A 20,725-nucleotide genomic window follows, 5' to 3' on the forward strand; every position below is an offset into this window, starting at 1 on the left:
CTTGTACTTGCATCCTATTTAGCCAAATCATAATGTATTTATTTATAGTGTCAGAAGTGAATTGGGAATACAGTTACAATGTATAGAAAATCCACAAACAAAGTTTAAAACTTGGGATTATGCTAGATTTCCTTTGACCAGAAGCTGGCCACTTGGAGTGCCCATGGTGTCGCTGTAAGAAGGTCCTCCACTGTACATGTGGCAGGGCTCAGACCGCATTGTAGTACGTGGTCTTCTACACACTTGCATGTTGCGGATTCTACTTTGTGGCCCCATTTCCTAAGATTGGCTCTGCATCTTGTGGTGCCACAGCACAGTCTGTTCAGCGCCTTCCAAGTCGCCCAGTCTTCTGTGTGCCCAGGAGGGAGTTTCTCATCCGGCGTCAGCCACTGACTGAGATTCCAGGTTTTAACCTGCCACTTTTGGACTATTGCTTGCTGATGTGTTCCTGCGAGGATCTCTGTAGATCTTAGGAAGCTATTTCTTTATTTAAGGCATTGGCTTGCTGACTGATATCCGAACAGAGGATGGGCTGGAGATATCAATGCCTTGGTCCTTTCATTACAGGCTGCTACTTCCCAATGGATATCAGATCGTGCAATACCGGCTAAACAGTATAATTTCTCCAGTAGTGTAGGGTGTGGACATCCTGTGATAATGCGGCATATCTCATTAAGAGCCATATCCACTGTTTTAACATGGTGAGATGTGTTCCACACTGGAATCGTAATAAACCTCTATAGCGTTTCCTTCAACCCGAAAAGCTTGGTCTTAATCTGGGTTGATCTGATTTAGCAGAACCTCCTTATCTGCAGTCCTAGCTGAAATCTCAGCAAACTCTGTATTTAACGGGGATACATTAGTGGACTTTGCAAGGATATGTGAAACCACAGATAATAGTGAACACATCCCAAGATTCCATAGCATTGAGCCATGGTAGTTTAAGCGGTGTCAATCAAACTGCATTCATTTTACACTGTTGGATGTACTCTGAGATTATCTTGGCTTCATAGTCCATAATGTGGATGTACATTCTGCCTCCCATGAAAATGACCCTGATGACTTTTAGCTGTCAATATTCACCTTTCTAGCAAATCTTGCAGGTTTAAATGGGGAGTAACCAGTGAAATGATACACACTGCAATTCCCATGTTCTTCAGCATGTTGTCAAGAAGGTGGTGCTGTTGCTCCCTACATTCAGAGCTTGGGAAACTCAAAAGTTATAGAAAAATTACAGCTCTTAAACCAATCCCAAATACACTGCCATATTGTCCTGTTTCTGAATCCAGATTATCTGCTTTGGACTGGCAGTGTAGACTCTTATAATCCAGTTCAAAGCAGATAATGTGGTGTCGAAGGATTTCATGGCTGGAACCAATGGGTTGCTGTGTTTTCCGGGCTGTATGCCCATGTTCCAGAAGCATTCTCTCCTGACGTTTTCACCCACATCTATGGCAGACATTCTCAGAGGTTGTGAGGCTTGTTGGAAACTAGGCAAATTGGGTTTATATATCTGTGGAAGGTCCACAGTGGGAGAAAGAACTCTTGTCTGTTTGAGGCAAATGTAAATGGTGCAGTTGATCAACTTGATTTGCATTGAATAGCCTTGCAGCTTCAAAGCTTGGCTGTGTCCTGCCTGGTGGAATCCTTTGCTGGAAGGTGATTAGCTGGCCCTGATTGTTCCTTGTCTAAAATTCCTCTGTTTTTGAGTTTTGTTGGTTATTTACTGTCCTAATTTTAGAATTATTTTAATACTGGGAGCCAGATTTTGTTCATTTTCATGGTTTTCTCCTTTCTGTTGAAATTGTCCACATGCTTGTTGGTTTCAATGGCTTCTCAGACATGGTGGTTGTTTGAGTGGTCCAGCATTTCTGTGTTTTCAAATAATATGTTGTGTCCAGGTTGGTTCATCAAGTGTTCTTCTACGGTTACAGACAAGAAACAATCAAGGCCAGCTAATCACCTCTCAACAAAGGTTTCCCCAGCCAAGCTTTGAAGCTGCAAGGCTATTCAATGCCAATCAAGATGATCAATTGCAACATTCACGTTTGCCTCAAACAGACAAGAATTCTTTCTCCCACCCAGATATATAAACCCTACTCACCTAGTTTCCAACAGACCTCACAACCTCTGAGGATGCCTGCCATAGATGTGGTGAAATGTCAGAAGAGAATGCTTCTGGAACATGGCCATACAGCCCGGAAAACTCACAACAACCCAGATAATCTGGATTCAGAAATTTTACACTAGTGTAGCCTTCTTTTGATTTCTTAACTGCATTATCTATTCCAGGCATGGGCAAACCTGGACCCGCCAGGTGTTTTGGCTTTCAAATCCCACAATTCCTAACAGCTGGAATTTGGGCTCACTTTCTCGACTTGCTTCAGTAATGGTTTCACAGATCTATTTTCTGCTAATAGTGTGGTATCATCCGCATAACTTCGATTGTTGAAGTTCCAACAATATATTTGTGACTTATGTAAAATATGGATTTATGATCAGAGATCTGCCCCATACTTTGAATCCAAAAATTGGGGCTTACTCTCTATCCTACACTCATCTGTCTCTGTTGGGAATCACAGTCCATTCGTGTTGACAGCAATACTTAACTCTACCACTTCAAACTGTGGGGAATCTGCGCAGCAGCCTCCTTAAGAGGGAGCTCAGTTGATGCTCGGAACCTTTCCTATACGTTCTGTAGTCGTGGCCGAGTGGTTAAGGCGATGGACTAGAAATCCATTGGGGTCTCCCCGCGCAGGTTCGAATCCTGCCGACTACGTCATCTTTTTATTTTTTAAAAAATAAATACATATATATTTATTTTGAGATTAGTAGATTCTGCTATGCTTTGTCATTTATGGATTACCCTCACCTTCTGGGAATATTTAAAAGAACGAATGTTTTGGAACAACTCCTTCCCAGGCCGAAGGAGGCGTGGCCAAGGCCTGTCAAGTGCGCCCGTTACCATGGCAACGACGGGGACGGGAAGGAGAGCCGAAAGCAGAGGCCAAAATGGCGGACGATTTGGATAAGCTGCTGGACGAGGTGGAAAGCAGGTTTTGCCGCCTCTCGCGGCGAGACTGCGCGGACAGGAATGGGGCCAAGGGACGGGAAAAGGGGCGCTTCCAGGAAGAGGAAGAGGAAGAAGGAGAAGAGGCTGAGGCGGCCGCGACGGGAGAGAGAGCCAGGTGAGCCGTGCGCATGCGCACACTTGCCTTCAGCGTCCCATCTCATCTCCGTTCACTTGATGGCTCTTGTGGACCTGATCCTCATATAGACAGAATGACTGATGCAGAAGGCCAAGAGAGCACTGCGCATGCGCGTGCCTGCTTCCTAAGCCCCATCTCAGTCATGGGTAAACTTGGGCCCTTCAGGTGTTTCGGACTTCAACTCCCACAATTCCTAACAGCCGGTAGGAATTGTGGGAGGTGAAGTCCAAAACACCTGGGGGGGGGGCAAGTTTGCCCATGACTTATCTGTACTGTAGAATGGCAGTGTGGATTCAGATAACCCAGTTCAAAGCAGATATTGTGGATTATCTCCCTTGATATTCTGGGTTATATGGCAGTGTGGAAGGGCCCTCAGAGTCCCAATTCCCATTTAGTAAGCCAAACAATTCTATTGATCTCTGATTTTGTTTTATTATTTTTCAAAAGCTTCTATGTTAAACTACAATCCTGAAGATACTTATTTAAAAGAAAATCCTCTTGAGATTTACTTCCACGTAAACACTGACCGGGCTGTGGCGGAGGCTGGAAAGCAAGCCAGCTGCAACAAATCAACAAATCACTCTGACCATGAGTTCGAGGCCAGCCCTGTGCCTGCGTCTTGTCTCTGTCTCTGTTCTATGTCATGGCATTGAATGTTTGCCTTTATGTGTGCAATGTGATCCGCCCTGAGTCCCCTTCGGGGTGAGAAGGGCGGAATATAAATGCTGTAAATAAATAAATAAGTAAATAAATAAATAAGTCATTCATTTCTTATGGTGCATCTACAGCGTGGAATGAATGCACCATGAATCAATGTTATGGGATTCTTGGAGTTGTAGTTTGGGGAGGCACCAGTCTTATTGGGCAGAGAAGGCTAAAGACTCTGTAAAACTATAGTCCCAATGATTGCCTAGCATTGAGCTATGGCAGTTCAAGTGTCAAACTGCATTCATTCTGCAGTGTAGATACACTCTCAACACCTTGTGCAATGTTGAATGTGTGTAGTGTAAATGTTCCATTAAAGCTGACCTTCCAGATGTTGTTGGACTGCAACTCCCAACAGCCACAGTCAGAATAGCTCAGTGAGGCCTCTTCCACATTGTCTGCTGTGAACTGGGATATATGACAATGTGGACTCAGATAGCCCAGTTCAAAGCAGATACTGTAGGTTATTCTGCCTTGATATTCTGGGTATATATGACTGTGAGGAGTTGAGAACAATGGGCCCTTCCAGACAAGTCCTAGACTTCCAGACAAGTGGTTCTCAACCTGTGGGTCCCCAGATGTTTTGGCCTTCAACTCCCAGAAATCCTAACAGCTGGTAAACTGGTTGGGATTTCTGGGAGTTTTATGTCAAAACACCTGGGGACCCCCACAGGTTGACAACCACTATCCTGTGATCTTATCCCAGGTTTTCTGTTTATCCCAAATTATCTAGCAGTGTGGATTCACATAATCCAGTTTAAAGCAGAAAACCTGGGATCAGATCCTTGGATATAGGACCTGTCTGGATGGGACCAATGTTAATAATGTCCTGCATCTTTCTAGAAGGCCTTTATATCTCTATGCCACAGCAGCCACCAGGGATACTTTGTGGGGCAGGGCAGGTCCCTGGTTTTGTATACATGCATCACACTTCCAGTCCATACAAGACCAAATTCTTCCAGTCCATACATGATGACTTCTTAATCCCATTTCTGTCCTTCTGCATCTATGGATGATCTTATTTCCTACCCTGCAACACAAAGACATATAGAGGTGCAAGGTTTGTGAAAATTCTGAACAACAGGTAAAATGTTTTGGAGGAAAGTTAATGTTTTTAGAAAAATTGAAAAATACAATGTTAACACTCTTTAGAGTTTTAAGGTCAATTTGTTAATTTAGGAACATAAAATGCGGAGTTATGTTCCCGAATCTCACAAATAATAGTGAACTCTATTGAAATGAATGAACCTTCTGCCCAAGAATACCATTGAATCATGCTGAAAACCCCAGAAAACGTCTTCAGAAGACATACTTTGTTGGATATGAGTAAATGAAACTGTGGGTACAGTATATATAACTTGGTTTGACATAAAAGTATTATGTTTGACATATTTAAAGTATACTTTATTCAAAATGTAATTACAGATTGAACTGTTATATTTTCTTTTCAAATTTTATTTCTTTTTATTTAATTAATTTATTTATGATTCTTTTACCCTGCCTTTCTCACCCGGGAGAGGACTCAATTGTTCCAAATGGACTACAAAGCCCTGAAATATAAGGAGCCACAAGGAAGCTCTGATTTTGCAAGTTTGAGGAACAAACAAAACCAAAACCAATAAAAGCAAGAGAAACCATAAATATTGCTAAAACAGAGAACTTTAAGTTGTTTCTGTTTAGTTCCCCATTGAGTCAAGGAGGCATGAGGGAAGGAAACCAGGACTAGGAAGTGTAACAAACTGATACTGTACATGGTCGGGACCCACAGTTGAAGAAGCAGTGCATTGGATCTCTGTGCTCACTCTATGTAGAAACACTGCCATCTCCTTTCTTCACTTATTTCAGGCATACCATGTGTCCTTCTCTCACACACTCCTCCAGTCCATCTGGCTGCTTCCCAAATTACTTCTTCGCTGCTTTTCTGCTGTTCACCTAGTTTCTGAAACCTAAGGAAAAAAGCATTGCAAGTGACAGCTGCAGAATGCAATGTGATTTAGGTATGCTGTGCATGACTACCATGTATACTCATATATGTGTTGAGGAAAGGTTTGGGAGACAAAATTATAGATTTTGATAAAATCATAGAGTTGGAAGAGACCCCACAGGCCATTCAGTCCAACCCCCTGCCAAGAAGTAGGAAATCACATTCAAAACACCCCTGACAGACAGCCATCCAGCCTCTGCTTAAAAGCCTCCAAAGAAGGAGCCTCAGAGAGTTTCACTGTCTCAGTTCTCACAGTGAGGAAGTTCTTCCTAGTGTTCAGGTGGAATCTCCTTTCATGTATGATATGACTTGTGTTGACATTCAACGGAGAGAGGAAAGCATCAGAGTTGTCTCAGGGGCTGCTTCCAACATTTTCCCAACCAGGCATTCAAAAAAGCCAGAAATGCTACCATAGTGGAGACAGTTTCGGGTGTTTACAGTACTTCTTTTAGGTTATTCCAGGACAAGACTGATCTCTTGACATTGGCCATTCTATTCATAGGAGGGAATGGTTCCTTTTTAAGTAAGAGTTAAGATACAGTACTCTAATTGACCCATGGATAAGCCAGCTGTGGGGGTTTTTTGGGCTAATTTTTTGATGAAATGTTCTTGACTTTTACATGACTATATAGGATAAATGCCTTTCCAACCCTACAAGTCTAATCAGCCTTCATAAAAACTGTTGGGAGCTACCTTTGGTTCCTACATGCAAGAAACTAAAAGTCATCATCTGGATTCATGCCTAGAACAATATTAATGGAGAGGATACTAAATGTTATTTCTATATTTCTTAACCAAGAGTTCCATCTGTGTAGAGATGCCCCTGGTTTGCCAAGAAACCTAGAACATCTCACTATATAGCTTGGTGTTCTTCATCTCCTCTACAGAGATCAAGATTAGTTGGAGTTGGACAATTATGATGTTTTTCTCTTCCTTTTTTTAGATTTTCCAAAGATGCTAGTGAAGAAGAAGATTTAGATGACATAATTAAAGATATAATTGATGAGAAGAGCTCTGCCCAAAGTCTTGTGGTAAGTCAACACTATACTTCAGAAAAAAAGGGAAAGAGGTCATAGCATTTTGAGAAGAGTGGCATGCATATATATATATATATATATATATATATATATATATGTGTGTGTGTGTGTGTGTGTGTGTGTGTGTGTGTATATATATATATAATCCACATTGAACTGGATTATATGGCAGTGTAGACTGAGTTAATCCAGTTCAAAACAGGTATTGTGGATTATCTGCCTTGATATTCTGTGTTATATGGCTATGTGGAAGGGCCCTATATAAGGATGGGCAGCTTCTAAGCCAAGGACTACAAATGGAGTTCCAATTCTGACCTCTTAAAACACTGATATTGGTGATTTCCTAGCTTTTCGATGAATTTCCCCCGTTCAGAAATATTGAAATGTTTCTTTTATTCACAGTCAAGAGCTCTAAGCTTAACTGTGCTTGTTCGTCTTCTTCTTTGACTTCCCCTATATTAGAATAAGTTCTGAAATTAAATTTGGCTCTTGAACTGCAAGAAGTTTCCCATCTTTGATCTAAACCAGTGGTTCTCAATCTGTGGGTCCCCAGATATTTTGGCCTTCAGCTCCCAGTGGGGTGAATGTGAGTTGTTAAGATAATATTTACATTAATTTCATTGATTCAATAGATGTGTTTTAGTGGGACAAATAAATAGTATTCAGATCTGTGGGTCCATTTGTTTTTTTCCAAGACAATGTTTGTCTTTAAATTACAGCCAAATTGAGCTGATTCACTGGCAGACGCCTTCAGGTTTTTTTTTTCAAAAAATGTTTTCCAAGATATGTAATAGCTAATAATGATACTAGATTAACAAGATTAATAATGATGTCATTAGAATTCTCCCACCTTCTAGTTGTTTGAACATAACTTTTCTTTTGATAAATCACAGGTTCATGTTAACAGGTTCCCATCTTCCTCTTTCTGTTAGAAACAAACATCTGAGTTGTCCAGCCCTGCATCCAGAAACAATATTACTTCTGTTCAAGCCCATGGTAAAAGGTAAGTAATGGGGACAGAAGTAAATAAATGTCCAGGGATTAAGTTCAGCAACTGTGTGCCCTTCCACACAGCCATATAACTTAGAATATCAAGGCAGATAATCCACATTATCTGCTTTGAACTGAATTATCTGAGTCCACACTGCCATATAATCCAGTTCAGTGTGGATTTTATACAGCTGTATGGAAGGGGCCACTATGAAGCATCAATAAAGAAAGAAATGATGATCTGTATCCAGAACTATGTAATTACCTTTGTGACACAATTTATTCTGTTTGATGTTGGCACGTCTCCTAATTGTTCCAGAAGTACAAGGTTCATTGAAAAGGTAGATATGTCCTCAAGGTTACCGAAATCCCCCAAAATAAAACTGTTTTTACTGTGTTTCCTTTTTAATTCTTGAAGATGTTGTCCAGTGTACCTTGGCGGGAGCACTGCACCGTATGGTATTGGAACAAGTATTTCACAGAGGTAAGGGTCTTTTAAATTAAAAAATACTGATTAACCCTTCCAGCTGGGAAAGTTATTTTGCGGGCTATAGATCCAAAAATCCAACTCCCAGTAAATTTTAGTTAAACTAGCATGGCATGGAAACCTGCCTGCAGCAGATGAGCCACTGGTCTATCTAATTCTGTATGTATCTAATTCAGTTTTTGACTTAAAACATACCAAAATGTCTAATATATACTTTGCTATGTCAATTAAAACCTAAGTCATAGGATACGCAGATAACTATTATCACCATCATCATCATCATCATTATTATCATCACAAATCATCATCATTATTAAAGCCTATATGCTTTAGGTTTTAAGTATATGCTTTAGGTTTCATTTTGTACATTGTTATGATTTTTAGTATTAGCCACATTGAGTTTCCTTTGGGACAGAAAAAACAGGTTATCAGTACTACTACTGCAATTCATAGAAAAAGTGCTCAATTTACTTTTGTGGTGTTTTATTTTAAAATGTAATAGAGATTAACATAGAAATGAGAGATTGAATGGCTCTACAAATAAACAAACAGGAAATTGACATGAACCTAACCATCTGTCCTTCGTTCTGTTTCCTTCTGATGCAGCTAAGAAATGGTTATATTACATATTAATTTGCAACATTGAATTTTTTTTTTAAAGGAGAAGGCCACCAGGGGGCCACATTCAATAGGAAAGATCAAACATTAAAACTGGGAATTATTTACAGTAACTAGTGTTCATGTTGTTTTTATTTTGCATTGGAGTTACCTAGCAGTCACACTGTGTTAAAATTGAAATAAGAGAATGCACAAAAAGTATAGACTTACTACAAAAGAGACAAAACTTCAAAACTCCTGAGTATACTAAAGCTATCAAGTATTAGAAAAATTAGGGAAGGCAGCTTAATATGGACATAAAGAATCAGGTCCAATACTTAGTTAACAAAAAACCTCTTATTTCTTCTTACAAGTTTTGATTGATTAGTATATTCAATGCACTTATATGCACATATCAGGAAAAGTAGTAGTGCTGAAGAAAGAAGCACTAATATGGTTAGAAGCTTCCAGTCATCTTGCAGCTGCATGAGAGAGGCAGAGGAAGGGAGGAAAGGAGGGCCCTTCCACATAGCCATATCACCCAGAATATCAAGGTAGATAATCCACAGTATCTGCTTTGAACTAGATTATTTGAATCCACACTGCCATATAATCCAGTTCAATGTGGAATTTATACAGCTATGTGGAAGGAGCCCAAGAGACTAGTTCTAGCAGTTGCAACCCATGGTTTGCCTCTGTCTCCAAGTGCTTCCATTGTGAAATTCGGTGCCCTGTTTCCTAAGAAAAAATTGTCACAAGATTCCTAACATGCCAGTATATTTTCAAAAATATGTGTTGTTTGAAGACATCAATTACATTAACCTCTTCATCCTTTCAACAGAACATGTGATCGGCTACGTTGTACTGCCTGTGACTTCCGTGTTTCACATTATGATGACTATCAGTGGGACAAATCATGTGATTACCTCTTTTTCAGGTGTGTCTTTGTTGACAATATTGTTAGGAATATTCAGTGTGTTTTCCACTGGCACTTTGTGGATTTGTTGCATGAAACCATGTGACACAGTAGACACTCGGTGTTTCCATGATTTAGTCTATATCTCAGTTTAATCCTTCATAGTATATAGCTGTCTTATCCAATCTGGTGCCCTTCATAATACAGCTCTAAGCTTTTCTTCTTCTTTTTTGATACCACTCCCATTGCTGGGTGGAGGGGATGGGAATTGTAACCCACTCACCTAGAAAATACCAGGTTGGGAAAGACTGGCATACAGAAATAGTGGAAATTTGGTAATATATTGGATTTGGAAAATGGCTCAAATGACTCAAAGGCTTAGATGGCAGTGGCTCAGGTAAGATATATTTATCTTTGTTTCTATCTGTGGCCAATTTCATGCCCTGATTGCTAGTTCTAATAGGAAAATAATGGAGAAAAATGATTAATGCTACCCACCTGGATGTTTGTAGGCAAAGGCAATCTGGCCATGTTATTTCTGGCTGTTTATTCCCTACAATACTGTCCTAAATATACTAAAGAGTACATTATATCAAGCAGAGAGAGAGAGGTTTATTTCTGACTGCAGATATATGGGCCATGGCAACAAAGGAGGATAAGCTATTAATATAAAATCTGGATGACTTCTTGTGTTTTGTTTTGATTAAGACATTTCTATATTGCCTTTCAAATCCAAAAATCCCAAAGTGACTCACTACAATATATGACAACACAAGCAATAAAATATTTCAGATATTTTAAAAACATGCACATTAGATTGTCTGTAACATACCATGGATTTATTCTTTTCATGCTTTCCTTCAGAACACCAAATAAAGTCACCTATACCCTCATTGCTGTGTGAACATCTAATACTGAAATATTGATTCAAGCACTTGTTCCTAAAGAATTCATAAATCAGCTTCTGCTTGCAGAAGAGAGCTTTTCTCTGCCCTTTCCACTGCAGCTGCTTGGACAAAAACCTAACTGTAATGTGGCATACAGTGAGAACAGGCAGAAATCAGAGCCACACTATTTGCATGAAGAGAAGTGCACTGTGTTTAATATTAGGTTGTTTCTAGATATCTGTGATACTTTAGTAATGTTAAGAGAGTTAAAGTGGAATGCTCTTGATTCTTAGGAATAATATGCCTGAATTCAGCAAGCTGAGAGCAAAGATGCTAAAGAAGAAGGGATCGCGGGCCTATGCTTGCCAGTGCGCTTGGAGATCTATAGACGGACTAACAGACCTCTCTACAGACAGACAACTCCGCTGGGTTTGCAGCGAACACATTCAATGATTATGTCGTTTTCAGCCATTTTCCTCCGAAGACTTCTGCTCCTTCTCAGTATTATTGTGTGATAAATGCAGTGTGTTCTTCATACAATTAGACTTTGTTGCTATTCCAAATATAGATGGAGCACTTTGCCTTGTCTGCAGTTCCTTTGTGAACTAACCTAACTGGGAAGAATGGCAAGTGGAAGACTTGAGGTCCTGCTGCCTGGAAAACGAGATGGGCAAGAACAGGTTCACATAAGGATTTGGGATGAAAGTATGCATAAAAATCTTTAACTTTCACAGCACCCTCCACTAAATAACAATAAAAAGAGCTGAAAGAAAATGAAGACAGTCATAGAAGGCATCTCAAATCTAGAAGAAATAAAATATAACAAAGCTAATGATTTGACTGGAGCAGTTTTTACAATGAGCCTGTTGTAAAAATCTGTTGTAGAGTATGTTTGAAACATAGTTGAGCATTATCGTATTCCATTCAAGATTTTAATGATGAGGTAGTGACGGGAATAAAACAGCTTCTAGCATTCTGGGGTTGACGTCTATAGTCAAATTAGTGTTGTTCCAGCACAGTACTAGCAGAAGCCATAAAACTAGCAGCCTGAGCAAGAAGCTGAATAGCAAGATCATACAAGCAAGTTCCATTTGTTTTAGTTTCATTTTATGCTATGTAACAGATCAGAACTGACATGCAAATATTTCTGATATGTCTTTTAAAATGAAAATTTGGAATCTGAAAGTAAACAACACAGAAACTATTACTTCTTATTTTTCTGTAATGCTACAATTATTAAAATCAGTATTCTTGTTATTTGTGGGTAAGTTGGTTCTATATCTCATTTACTATATTTGTTTATTGCTCCCAGTAATGACTTAGCATCATAGAGTTAGGGCAGTAGGTAACCCTTGAGCTGGCAGGACTATGACCAACAGGTTGATGGTTCGAATTGGAGGAGATTGGGGTGAGCTCCCCTCTGTCAGCCCCAGCTCCCCATGCAGGGACATGAGAGAAGCCTCCCATAGGATGGTAAAAATATCATCTGGGCATCCCCTGGGCAACGTCTTTGCAGACAGCCAATTCTTTCACACCAGAAGCAACTTGCAGTTTCTCAAGTCGCTCCTGACATGGAAAAAAAACCCATAGAGTTGGAAGAGATCATAAAGGCCATCCAGTCCAACCCCATTCTGCCATGCAGGCACACACAATCAAAACTCTCCCAACAGATAGCCCTCTGACCTCTGTTTAAAAACCACCAGAGAAGGAGATTCCACCACGCTCCAAGGCAATATACATCACTGTTGACCAGCTCCTATGATCAGGAAGTTCTTCCTAATAGTTAGGAATGTTTTTTTCTTAATAGATTTATTCCTCATATTTTATAGATGGGGCTCAGTATAATATAATTGAGCATGATGAACACTCAAGATATATTATATATATAGTGCTGCAGTTCTGTGGTTCTTCTTTTGTTTATTCTGCCCTATATCCCAAAATTCCAAGGCCACATACATTAAAGTTAGACAGTTTTAAACAATCTGAAACAATATTTTTAATAAGTAACTCACCTCTTTTGAAAATTATAGCTTGTAACGGCTAAATACATTTGTTCAGAGTTACAATTTGGTTCTCAGTATAGCACCAGATTCCATCTGATCTTGAAAGCTATGTAGGGTCAGCTCTGGTTAGCACTTGGACGGGGGACTACTACCAAAAGCACAAAGTATAAATGCCCATAACAACATTATGAAGGTGGGATCAGAGTCAAATGAGATACCCCAACAGACAATTGTCATGGTTCAAATGGGTTAACAAGCATTCTGGCATCAGCAGATACCTTTAATCTCAGTTCGGAAGGAATGGCAGATTATAAATTAAGAGAAAAGGAAGAATGAAATTATCATAGGATCACAACAATTATAAAAAATAACATAACTTGGCACATGCGCCCATACACCATTAGATTCATGTTATATTATACACAAATATAAAAGCATCTAACAGATGTTTACAAAGCTGATAGGCTACCTGTTTCTGATATGTGTAAGAAATAAATTCTGCTTTTAAGCAGCCCCCCCTTTTTTTTAAAGGCTTATACATATAATGGTAATGAAAACCACACTAGTAACGGTAATAAGAAACCAACTCTATTCAAACTCCTCTTAATAGATTGGAACAAGTGACTGTATATCCGTTCAGCTGAATCCCTTTCCTGGAGACAATTTCCAGTGTATTGTAACTGCATTTACACCTGAGGTTTGAATATTACTTTATTCAATCAGTTTTGAAGTGTCACGAGATTTTTTTCTTCCCTCCTCCCCTTCTCTTCTTTTTGTACTGTGACACCTTAAAAACATAACGGTGTAGTGTAGTAGCTTGAGTTATAGACTCTGTGGAGATCCAGATTCGAATTCCCTCTTGATCATGAAACCCACCGAGTGACCTTGGGCAGGTTATATTCTCTCAGCCTTTGAGGAAGGAAATGGCAAACTGTTTCTGGACAAATCTTGCCAAGAAAGTCCTGTGTCCTGTGATGGGTTCACTTTCAGGCTGCCATAAGTGAGAAAAGACTTGAAGACAAAGGACAACAACAAAAGGGTGCATTTACACTGGAGAATTGGTGCAGTTTGGCACTAATTTAACTGCCATGGCTCAATTCTATGGAATCTTGGGGGCTGTAGTTTGGCAGAGAAGGCTAAATATTTTGAGAAAATATTGCAACTTTCATTATTCCATAGCACTGATCCATGATAATTAATGTGGTGTCAAACCACATTAATTCTACAGTGTAGGTGCATCTAATGTTTCATGCATGACAGCCTCTTTCTGATGCTAAACCAGCTCTTGGTGGGAGAAAATCCTGTTCAATACTGTAGAGGGCAGGCTAACATTTAAATAGACAGCTGCAAATCCTTCACATTTGAGAACTTGGAACTGTATACAGAACTGTCCTACATTTGAAGATCAGATTTTTATTCAATTGATAGGTGGAAAGCCCAAAAAAGGAGAGAAGGGAAAGTTTAAAGTTGCCCATCAACAACTACTGGCATGAAAGCAGACTGAGCAATAGACAAACAGGTGGCATGATGAGTACTATCATATTTCTATTTATATTCCTGCAGTAATTCCTAAATTTGAATCTGTGCATTTAAACTCGCACATGCTAATTTTCCTGCAAATCTGTCTTCCCACCTTGTCATTCTTTTTTTGGACAATATATAAATAGCTACCTTGTGCAACACATACGTCAAACTATAGGTCTCTCTTCCATTTCACTTCTTGGCCTGCTCCTTTCCGTTTTCTCATATTACATCGTTGATTGGCTTCTCACGAATTCCATCATGAAATCACCTGCAGTCTCAATTTCCCTTCTGTGTGTACAAAGTTCCTGTTACCCTATCATGGGGTACATCTACAATGCAGAATGAATGCAGTTTGACCACCGCTTTAACTGCCATGGTTTGATGTTCTGAAATCCTGGGAGTTGCAGTTTGGTGAGGCACCAGAAGTCTTCGGCAGAGGAGGCTAATGCTATAGCTCCCGTGATTTCTTAGTACTGAACCATGGCAGTTCAAGTGATATCAAGCTGCATTCATCCTGCAGTGTAGATGCACCTATGATTGTCCTGCTTCCTCTTTCCTTTGTTCAACCCTGGATTCATAGTAACTCTGTAAAGCAGATGCCCAGGGCCCCAGATTCCATTTCCTGCAGCAACATGTGGAGGAAACCCCCCTTAAATAAGGTTATAAAGTCCGAGTTATAAACATTTAGAAGTGTGTTGGTGGTACTTGTTCCATAGGGTGAGAGTACTCTGGGATCATGTTGCAGGAATTGTGAATGAAGAGTTGCCAGACCCACCAACACAAAAATAGAAAAGAACAACTTAGCAGGCAAGCTTATATGTGCTAAGAGTATTTCTGAGCAGCCACAAATAAGATTCCCATCATAGGGTCCAAGTGTATAGTGTTTATATAAAGTCCTGATTTTTTTCCAAGGGGAATACAATTATTATACAAACAACAGAGTGTTTTTCTTTATCTCTACCTTAGCTCAGGTTCCTTTAAAGTACCTGTAATACTAAATTTATTATAGTTAAAACAGATATGGGTTCATTGTCCTGACACTAAATCTCTCTCTTTCTCTCTCTGTATGTGTGTTTATTTAAAAATAGATATATAGATATAGCTATAGAGATATATCCAATATTTTTCCCTAGAGCTAGAAGTCAAATAGCTTAAAAACAAACAACAATATAAAGTCCTTTTTGAATCCATGTATTATTGTTGTTGTTGTTGTGTGTCTGCAAGTCAACTCCAACTTATGGCAAACATATCATGGGGTGTTTTCTTGGCAGGCTTTGTTCAAAGAGGGATTGCCATCCTTTGAGGCTGAGAGAGTGTAACTTGTCCAAGGTCATCCATTGGTTTCCATGGCTTAAGAAGGGATTTATCCAACACTTAAAGTGCTATGCAATGCTGGTTCTAACTTTATCTTTTAAAAACTATTTCACCTTTTTTTAGAGACTGGGTGAGTTCCCGTCTGTCAGCTCTAGCTTTCAGGGACATGAGAGAAGCCTCCCTGTTATGGTTGAGCCTTATGGCTCCGATACTGGGAGACGTGGTCGTAAGACTCCTCGAGAGTCAGACTCTCTTGAGGAGCGAGAAAGGAAACGGCTGCGGGACTTATTTGCAGAACCAACAGACGAAGACTCCTTTGAGGGTTTTACCGAGGGAATGGAGGAAGAGGTGGTTAGCTCAGAGGAGGATGACATGGAATGGACTCGTGTGAGGGAGGATTTGGGTGTCACCGGCAATGCTAGTGTGGGAGGCGACTGGCGGGTTGCAGGATCGGACCCGTGGACGAGTTGGAGGGATGGAACGGGATCCACAGCTGGGGATGCTGTGGGGCGTAGTCAAAGGTGTTTTAGCTCTGATGAGGATGATGATGATGAGGCACCTGGAATTAGGGTAACAGCTGACAGCGATGAGGAGTTGTAAACTGGCATAAAATGGGGTTTAGAATCCAGGGCTAATTGCGTTGGGCAAGGTGATCTGGACGAACGCTTGGGCTCTTGTTGGGAATTTCCTGAAGACGGGTGTGTTTCGTTTGCTGAATACGTAAGTTACCAAGGACACTGGGCATAGACGGCGGGAGGAACTGTGTGGGCTTTTGTTGTGCAACCTGTGTTTAATCTTATTAGCTTGGACCTCCGTCGTCTTCTTGACGGACATTAATTGCCTATTCTGGATTGACGCTGGACTGACTGACTGACTACGACCTCGGACTACCCCTTCTGTGGCTTTCGGTGGAATTGGTGAACCAAAGACATCTGTACCTGGCTTTCGACCTCGGACCGGACTGGGACCCTGCTGACCGTTGCTACCCTGATTGAAGTGCCTGGATCCGGATTCCGTTTGTTGCACGGAGGAGTAACAACCTTAGTTACTCATTTGCAGCTTTCGAGTAGCAGAGAGGAATCTGCTGCCAGCTATTTATGTTTCTTTGAATCCTTGTTTATCAACTTTTGTTTGTTTAAATTGCCGGGCTGAAGTAAGCATTTTCTGTTTAATACGGATTAAACTCCTGTTTAATCCGGTTTATCTTTTGAACCGCTTTTAGTATTAGCAGAGTCTTTTTTGTGTATCTTTTACACTGAAGGCAAGTGTTTGCCTAGTCCTTTGTTTCATACGGGCACTTTTTAGTTCTGTAACTTTAATAAACTGTGTTGAACTTTATCTGGTGGCGTTCCGTCTTTGACACTCCCAGCAACACAGCTGGGCAATGTCTATATAGACGACCAATTGTCTCACACCAGAAGTGACTTGCAGTATGTTCTCAGGTCACTTCTCACACGATGAAACCTTTTAAATTGAATTTTATTATTTTAGTTATGTTTTACGAAACACCTTGAAGACTTTAATGTGTGTTGTGGATACAAATATTTTAATTAACAAATATATGAATATACATGCTGCTCAGAAAAGAACAGCACAGTTTTACAAAGTATTATACACATTGTCAATTACCATGTTTTCAATTTTTTAGAGAAACTGCAAGTCGCTTCTGGTGTGAGAGATTTGGCTGTCTGCAAGAATATTGCCCAGGGAACACCTTGATGTTTTTGATGTTTCACCATCCTTGTGGGAGGCTTCTCTCATGTCCCTGCATGGAGCTGGAGCTGACAGAAGGAGCTCATCCGTGCTCTCTCTGGGTTGGATTTCAACCAGTAACCTTCGGGTCAGCAATCCAATCTTCAAGTCAGCAGTCCTGCCGGCACAAGGCTTTAACTCATCGTGCCACCAGGGGTTCCATGTTTACAAATGGAAAAAAAATCTAATTTTTTCACTGTTAATATGTACCCTGGAATATGTAATAATTGTCAAATGGAAAGTTTTCAAAGTTCTAATTAACTATTTTCAAGTAACTGTGTTTAGGAAACCTGTAGTAAATTTCATGCATACACAGAAATGTCAGGTTGTTGGGTTTTTATGTAAATAGGGTAAAAACAGGGAGGCAAATTTTAAACCAAAACTTCATACCATCTAAATGTACTAAATCAGATTTCAATCAGTTTAGGACACTGGAAATTTTTCCAGTTCAGAAATATCCAGGATAATCTGCATTGTTTTTCAGCAACACAGTCCTGTTATTTATTTCCAAAAGTGCTCTCTTCCCCGAGTTTAACACAGATTTCTTTTAAGTAAATGGATATAGTATTGTAGCCAGAAAAATCAAATGCACAAATCAAAGCCATGGTGAATAGGCTGGTCCCGCAGAACAGAAATTACAGACTGTTGGGCTACAACTACATGTTATGTATAAATCCATGATTTTCTTTGGGGACTTTAATGCAACACAGCTGCGGAGGCTACAATTTGAAAGGGGAAGATGAGAGGAGTGGCTGCTCTAACTCATTCCAATTCAGATATTTTTCTGCTGAAAAATATACCAATTTTTTTCCAGCTACTTCATCTGCCTCTGGGAATCTTATCAGCACCAATTGGGCTTCTGAAAAGTCTCATTTAAATAATGTAAATGAATAACTGGTTCCTTGCAAAAGTCTTTTGAAGTCCCGCTGCCTTCAGCAGAACAATTAAAATGTGTGCTGAAATAGTTCCTGTTGAATTAAAACATTATTACAAAAAGAAATGCAAACTATGGTTGGATTGAGTTTCCATGGCTTGAGTGGGGATTTGAACCCTTATCCATCAAACCAAATCCATATGTATAGGATGGGGGATACTTGGCTCAGCAGTACTGAGTATGAAGAAGACTTTGGGGTTATTATCGATAGGTTGAACATGAGTCAGAAGTGTGATGCTGCAGCAAAGAAGGCGAATGCTATCTTAACCTGCATTAATAGAAACATAGTTTCCAATTAAAGGAAGTAGAAGTCCCCTGATACATGGTATTGTGTTGGTGAGGCGGTACGGTGTTCAGTTCTGGGCACCTTATTTTTTTAAAAGTATAGAAAAGTTGAGCAAGTTCAGAGAAGGGCAACAAGGATAATAAGAGATATCGAGAACAAAATATATGAGAAAGATTTGAATAAGTTGGACCTGTTCAGCTTGGTAAAAAGATTGATGAGTGACATGACTGCACTCTTTAAATACCACAAAGCCCCTTCCAATGCTATGATTCTGTGATTCTCTGTCTATTATGCTAAATGCAGAGCATAGTTGGCCTGTCAGCCTGCCAAAACTACTAAAGGACTAGAAAATGAGCGGCTAATGAAAGAAGCATTTATTTCATTTCAACAGTTGCAGTTTCTTATCAGTAGTAAAGCGTTGAGTGTGGGCTCAGTTCTTTCACATTCAAAAGTAACACAGTGTCCAAAACAAAGAAGATTGTAGAATATGACTCACATGTTTTCTGATTATGTTGTTACAGTGTGCCTCCAAGTAGTTTCTGATAAGACAAATCTATCATAGGGCTTTCTGGGAAAAAATTTGCTCAGGGTCAGTTTGCCATCACTTTTCTCAGAGGGCAAGAGTGTTTGGTTTGCCCAGTCGGTCTCTACAGCTAAGGAAGGATTCAAACCCTGATCTCCAACATTCAAACTACTACAGCACACTGGTCTATACTTCTACTGCATTTATGCATATGATAAATAAAGAGGAACAAGCAATTAAAACATGGACTGAGATAAATATGTGGGAGAGAGCACTGTTAAAAGTAGACTTCCATATATTTATGCATTAGTTACACAGTAGTTATATAGCACGTGTTTTATGATCTCATGGTGGCATACATGTTTTTCCTCCTGGCCACTTAATGCCCACAAAGGGTTGACTAAAAGTGCATCTACACCAGGCATGGGCAAACTTCGTCCCTCCAGGTGTTTTGGACTTCAACTCCCACTATTCCTAACTGCCTACCAGCTGTTAGGAATTGTGGGGGTTGAAGTCCAAAACATCTGGAGAGCCTAAGTTTGCCCATGCCTGGTCTACAGTATAGAAATAATGGAGTTTTTTTTTTCCTTTCCTTTTCTTCATGTAGCATTAAAGAAATACAGTTCTGTCCGTTCTATAACTTTTACTTATTCTAATTTTATCAGTTGCATATAATTATTATAATTATATGCAATGGATAATACTTTATTAATTATTCATGCACAATCTTACTTAGCCATTTGATGGTTTGGATTCACCATGGCTTTTACATGTGAAGCTGATGAATGGCTGCCATGTATTACCAAATATATCTTTTTAAAATTTTTCCTTTTGCCAATCTTAATTTATAGGTTAGCTTTTCCGATAACCAATTCTTTATTGATAGATTCTCTAGTTTTCCCCCCAGGTGCTGATTATTTTAAGGGTGTATATGAAAGTAAGAATAAGGATTTGATACATCAAATCTTATATTGCATATGGTTTGTCTTAAGTAAGACTTGCAAAAATGCCATCCGACTGCCAGGGTTCAATACTATGGAATCTGGGAATTTGTAGTTTGGTGAAGCAACAGTTCTATTTGGCAGAGAAAGCTAAAGACCTTGTGAAACTACACCTCCCATGATTCCACAATATTTTGACCTGGCAGTCAAACTGGTGTCAAACTGCATTAATTTTACAGTGTAGAATGCAGGTAAAGAAAGAGCAATTAGCCCATGGTTGTGAAATGAGTTTCCTATCTCAGAAGGCACTAAATTTTGAAAGTACTGTATTCCACACTTCATTGTGTAATACCCCATTTCCCTAATTCTGTACCATCGCTCTGTTTTTAGGATATTTTCAGGACCAAATTTGTAAAAAAAGTATTAGGATCTTTAAGGCCAGGGAACCCAACCGCTATTATGTTTCTCGTCATCCAGATGTGCAGGGAGTTTACAGACATAAATCCCCATGCATGAACAGATAAGAATATAGTCCCTGCATTAGAGCATGTTTTAAATAATCTCGTCTAATGGCCTTTTCCTAAAAAAAAAAAAAAAAAAAAAAAAAGCACAACTATGAATTGGGGTAGAGGTTAT

The 20,725-nt window shown here is 39.6% G+C and overlaps 1 protein-coding gene and 1 non-coding gene across 2 annotated transcripts; both read left to right on the forward strand.

Moving 5' to 3' along the window:
• Window positions 1-2,697: 2,697 nt before the first annotated feature.
• On the forward strand, window positions 2,698-2,779 carry trnas-aga (transfer RNA serine (anticodon AGA)). The gene has a single exon. It is a non-coding gene; the product is annotated as a tRNA-Ser (tRNA).
• A 181-nt stretch (window positions 2,780-2,960) lies between these two features.
• Window positions 2,961-12,069, forward strand: cfap418 (cilia and flagella associated protein 418). Its single transcript, XM_003219499.4, has 6 exons — window positions 2,961-3,188; window positions 6,842-6,929; window positions 7,868-7,938; window positions 8,344-8,409; window positions 9,851-9,946; window positions 11,106-12,069. Exons 1-6 carry the CDS (start codon window positions 3,013-3,015, stop codon window positions 11,263-11,265), a joined length of 657 nt encoding a protein of 218 aa, XP_003219547.1. The 5' UTR covers window positions 2,961-3,012; the 3' UTR covers window positions 11,266-12,069.
• Window positions 12,070-20,725: the final 8,656 nt, after the last annotated feature.

This window comes from Anolis carolinensis, chromosome 4, assembly GCF_035594765.1.
Source record: "Anolis carolinensis isolate JA03-04 chromosome 4, rAnoCar3.1.pri, whole genome shotgun sequence".
NCBI classification, from domain to species: Eukaryota; Metazoa; Chordata; class Lepidosauria; order Squamata; family Dactyloidae; genus Anolis; species Anolis carolinensis.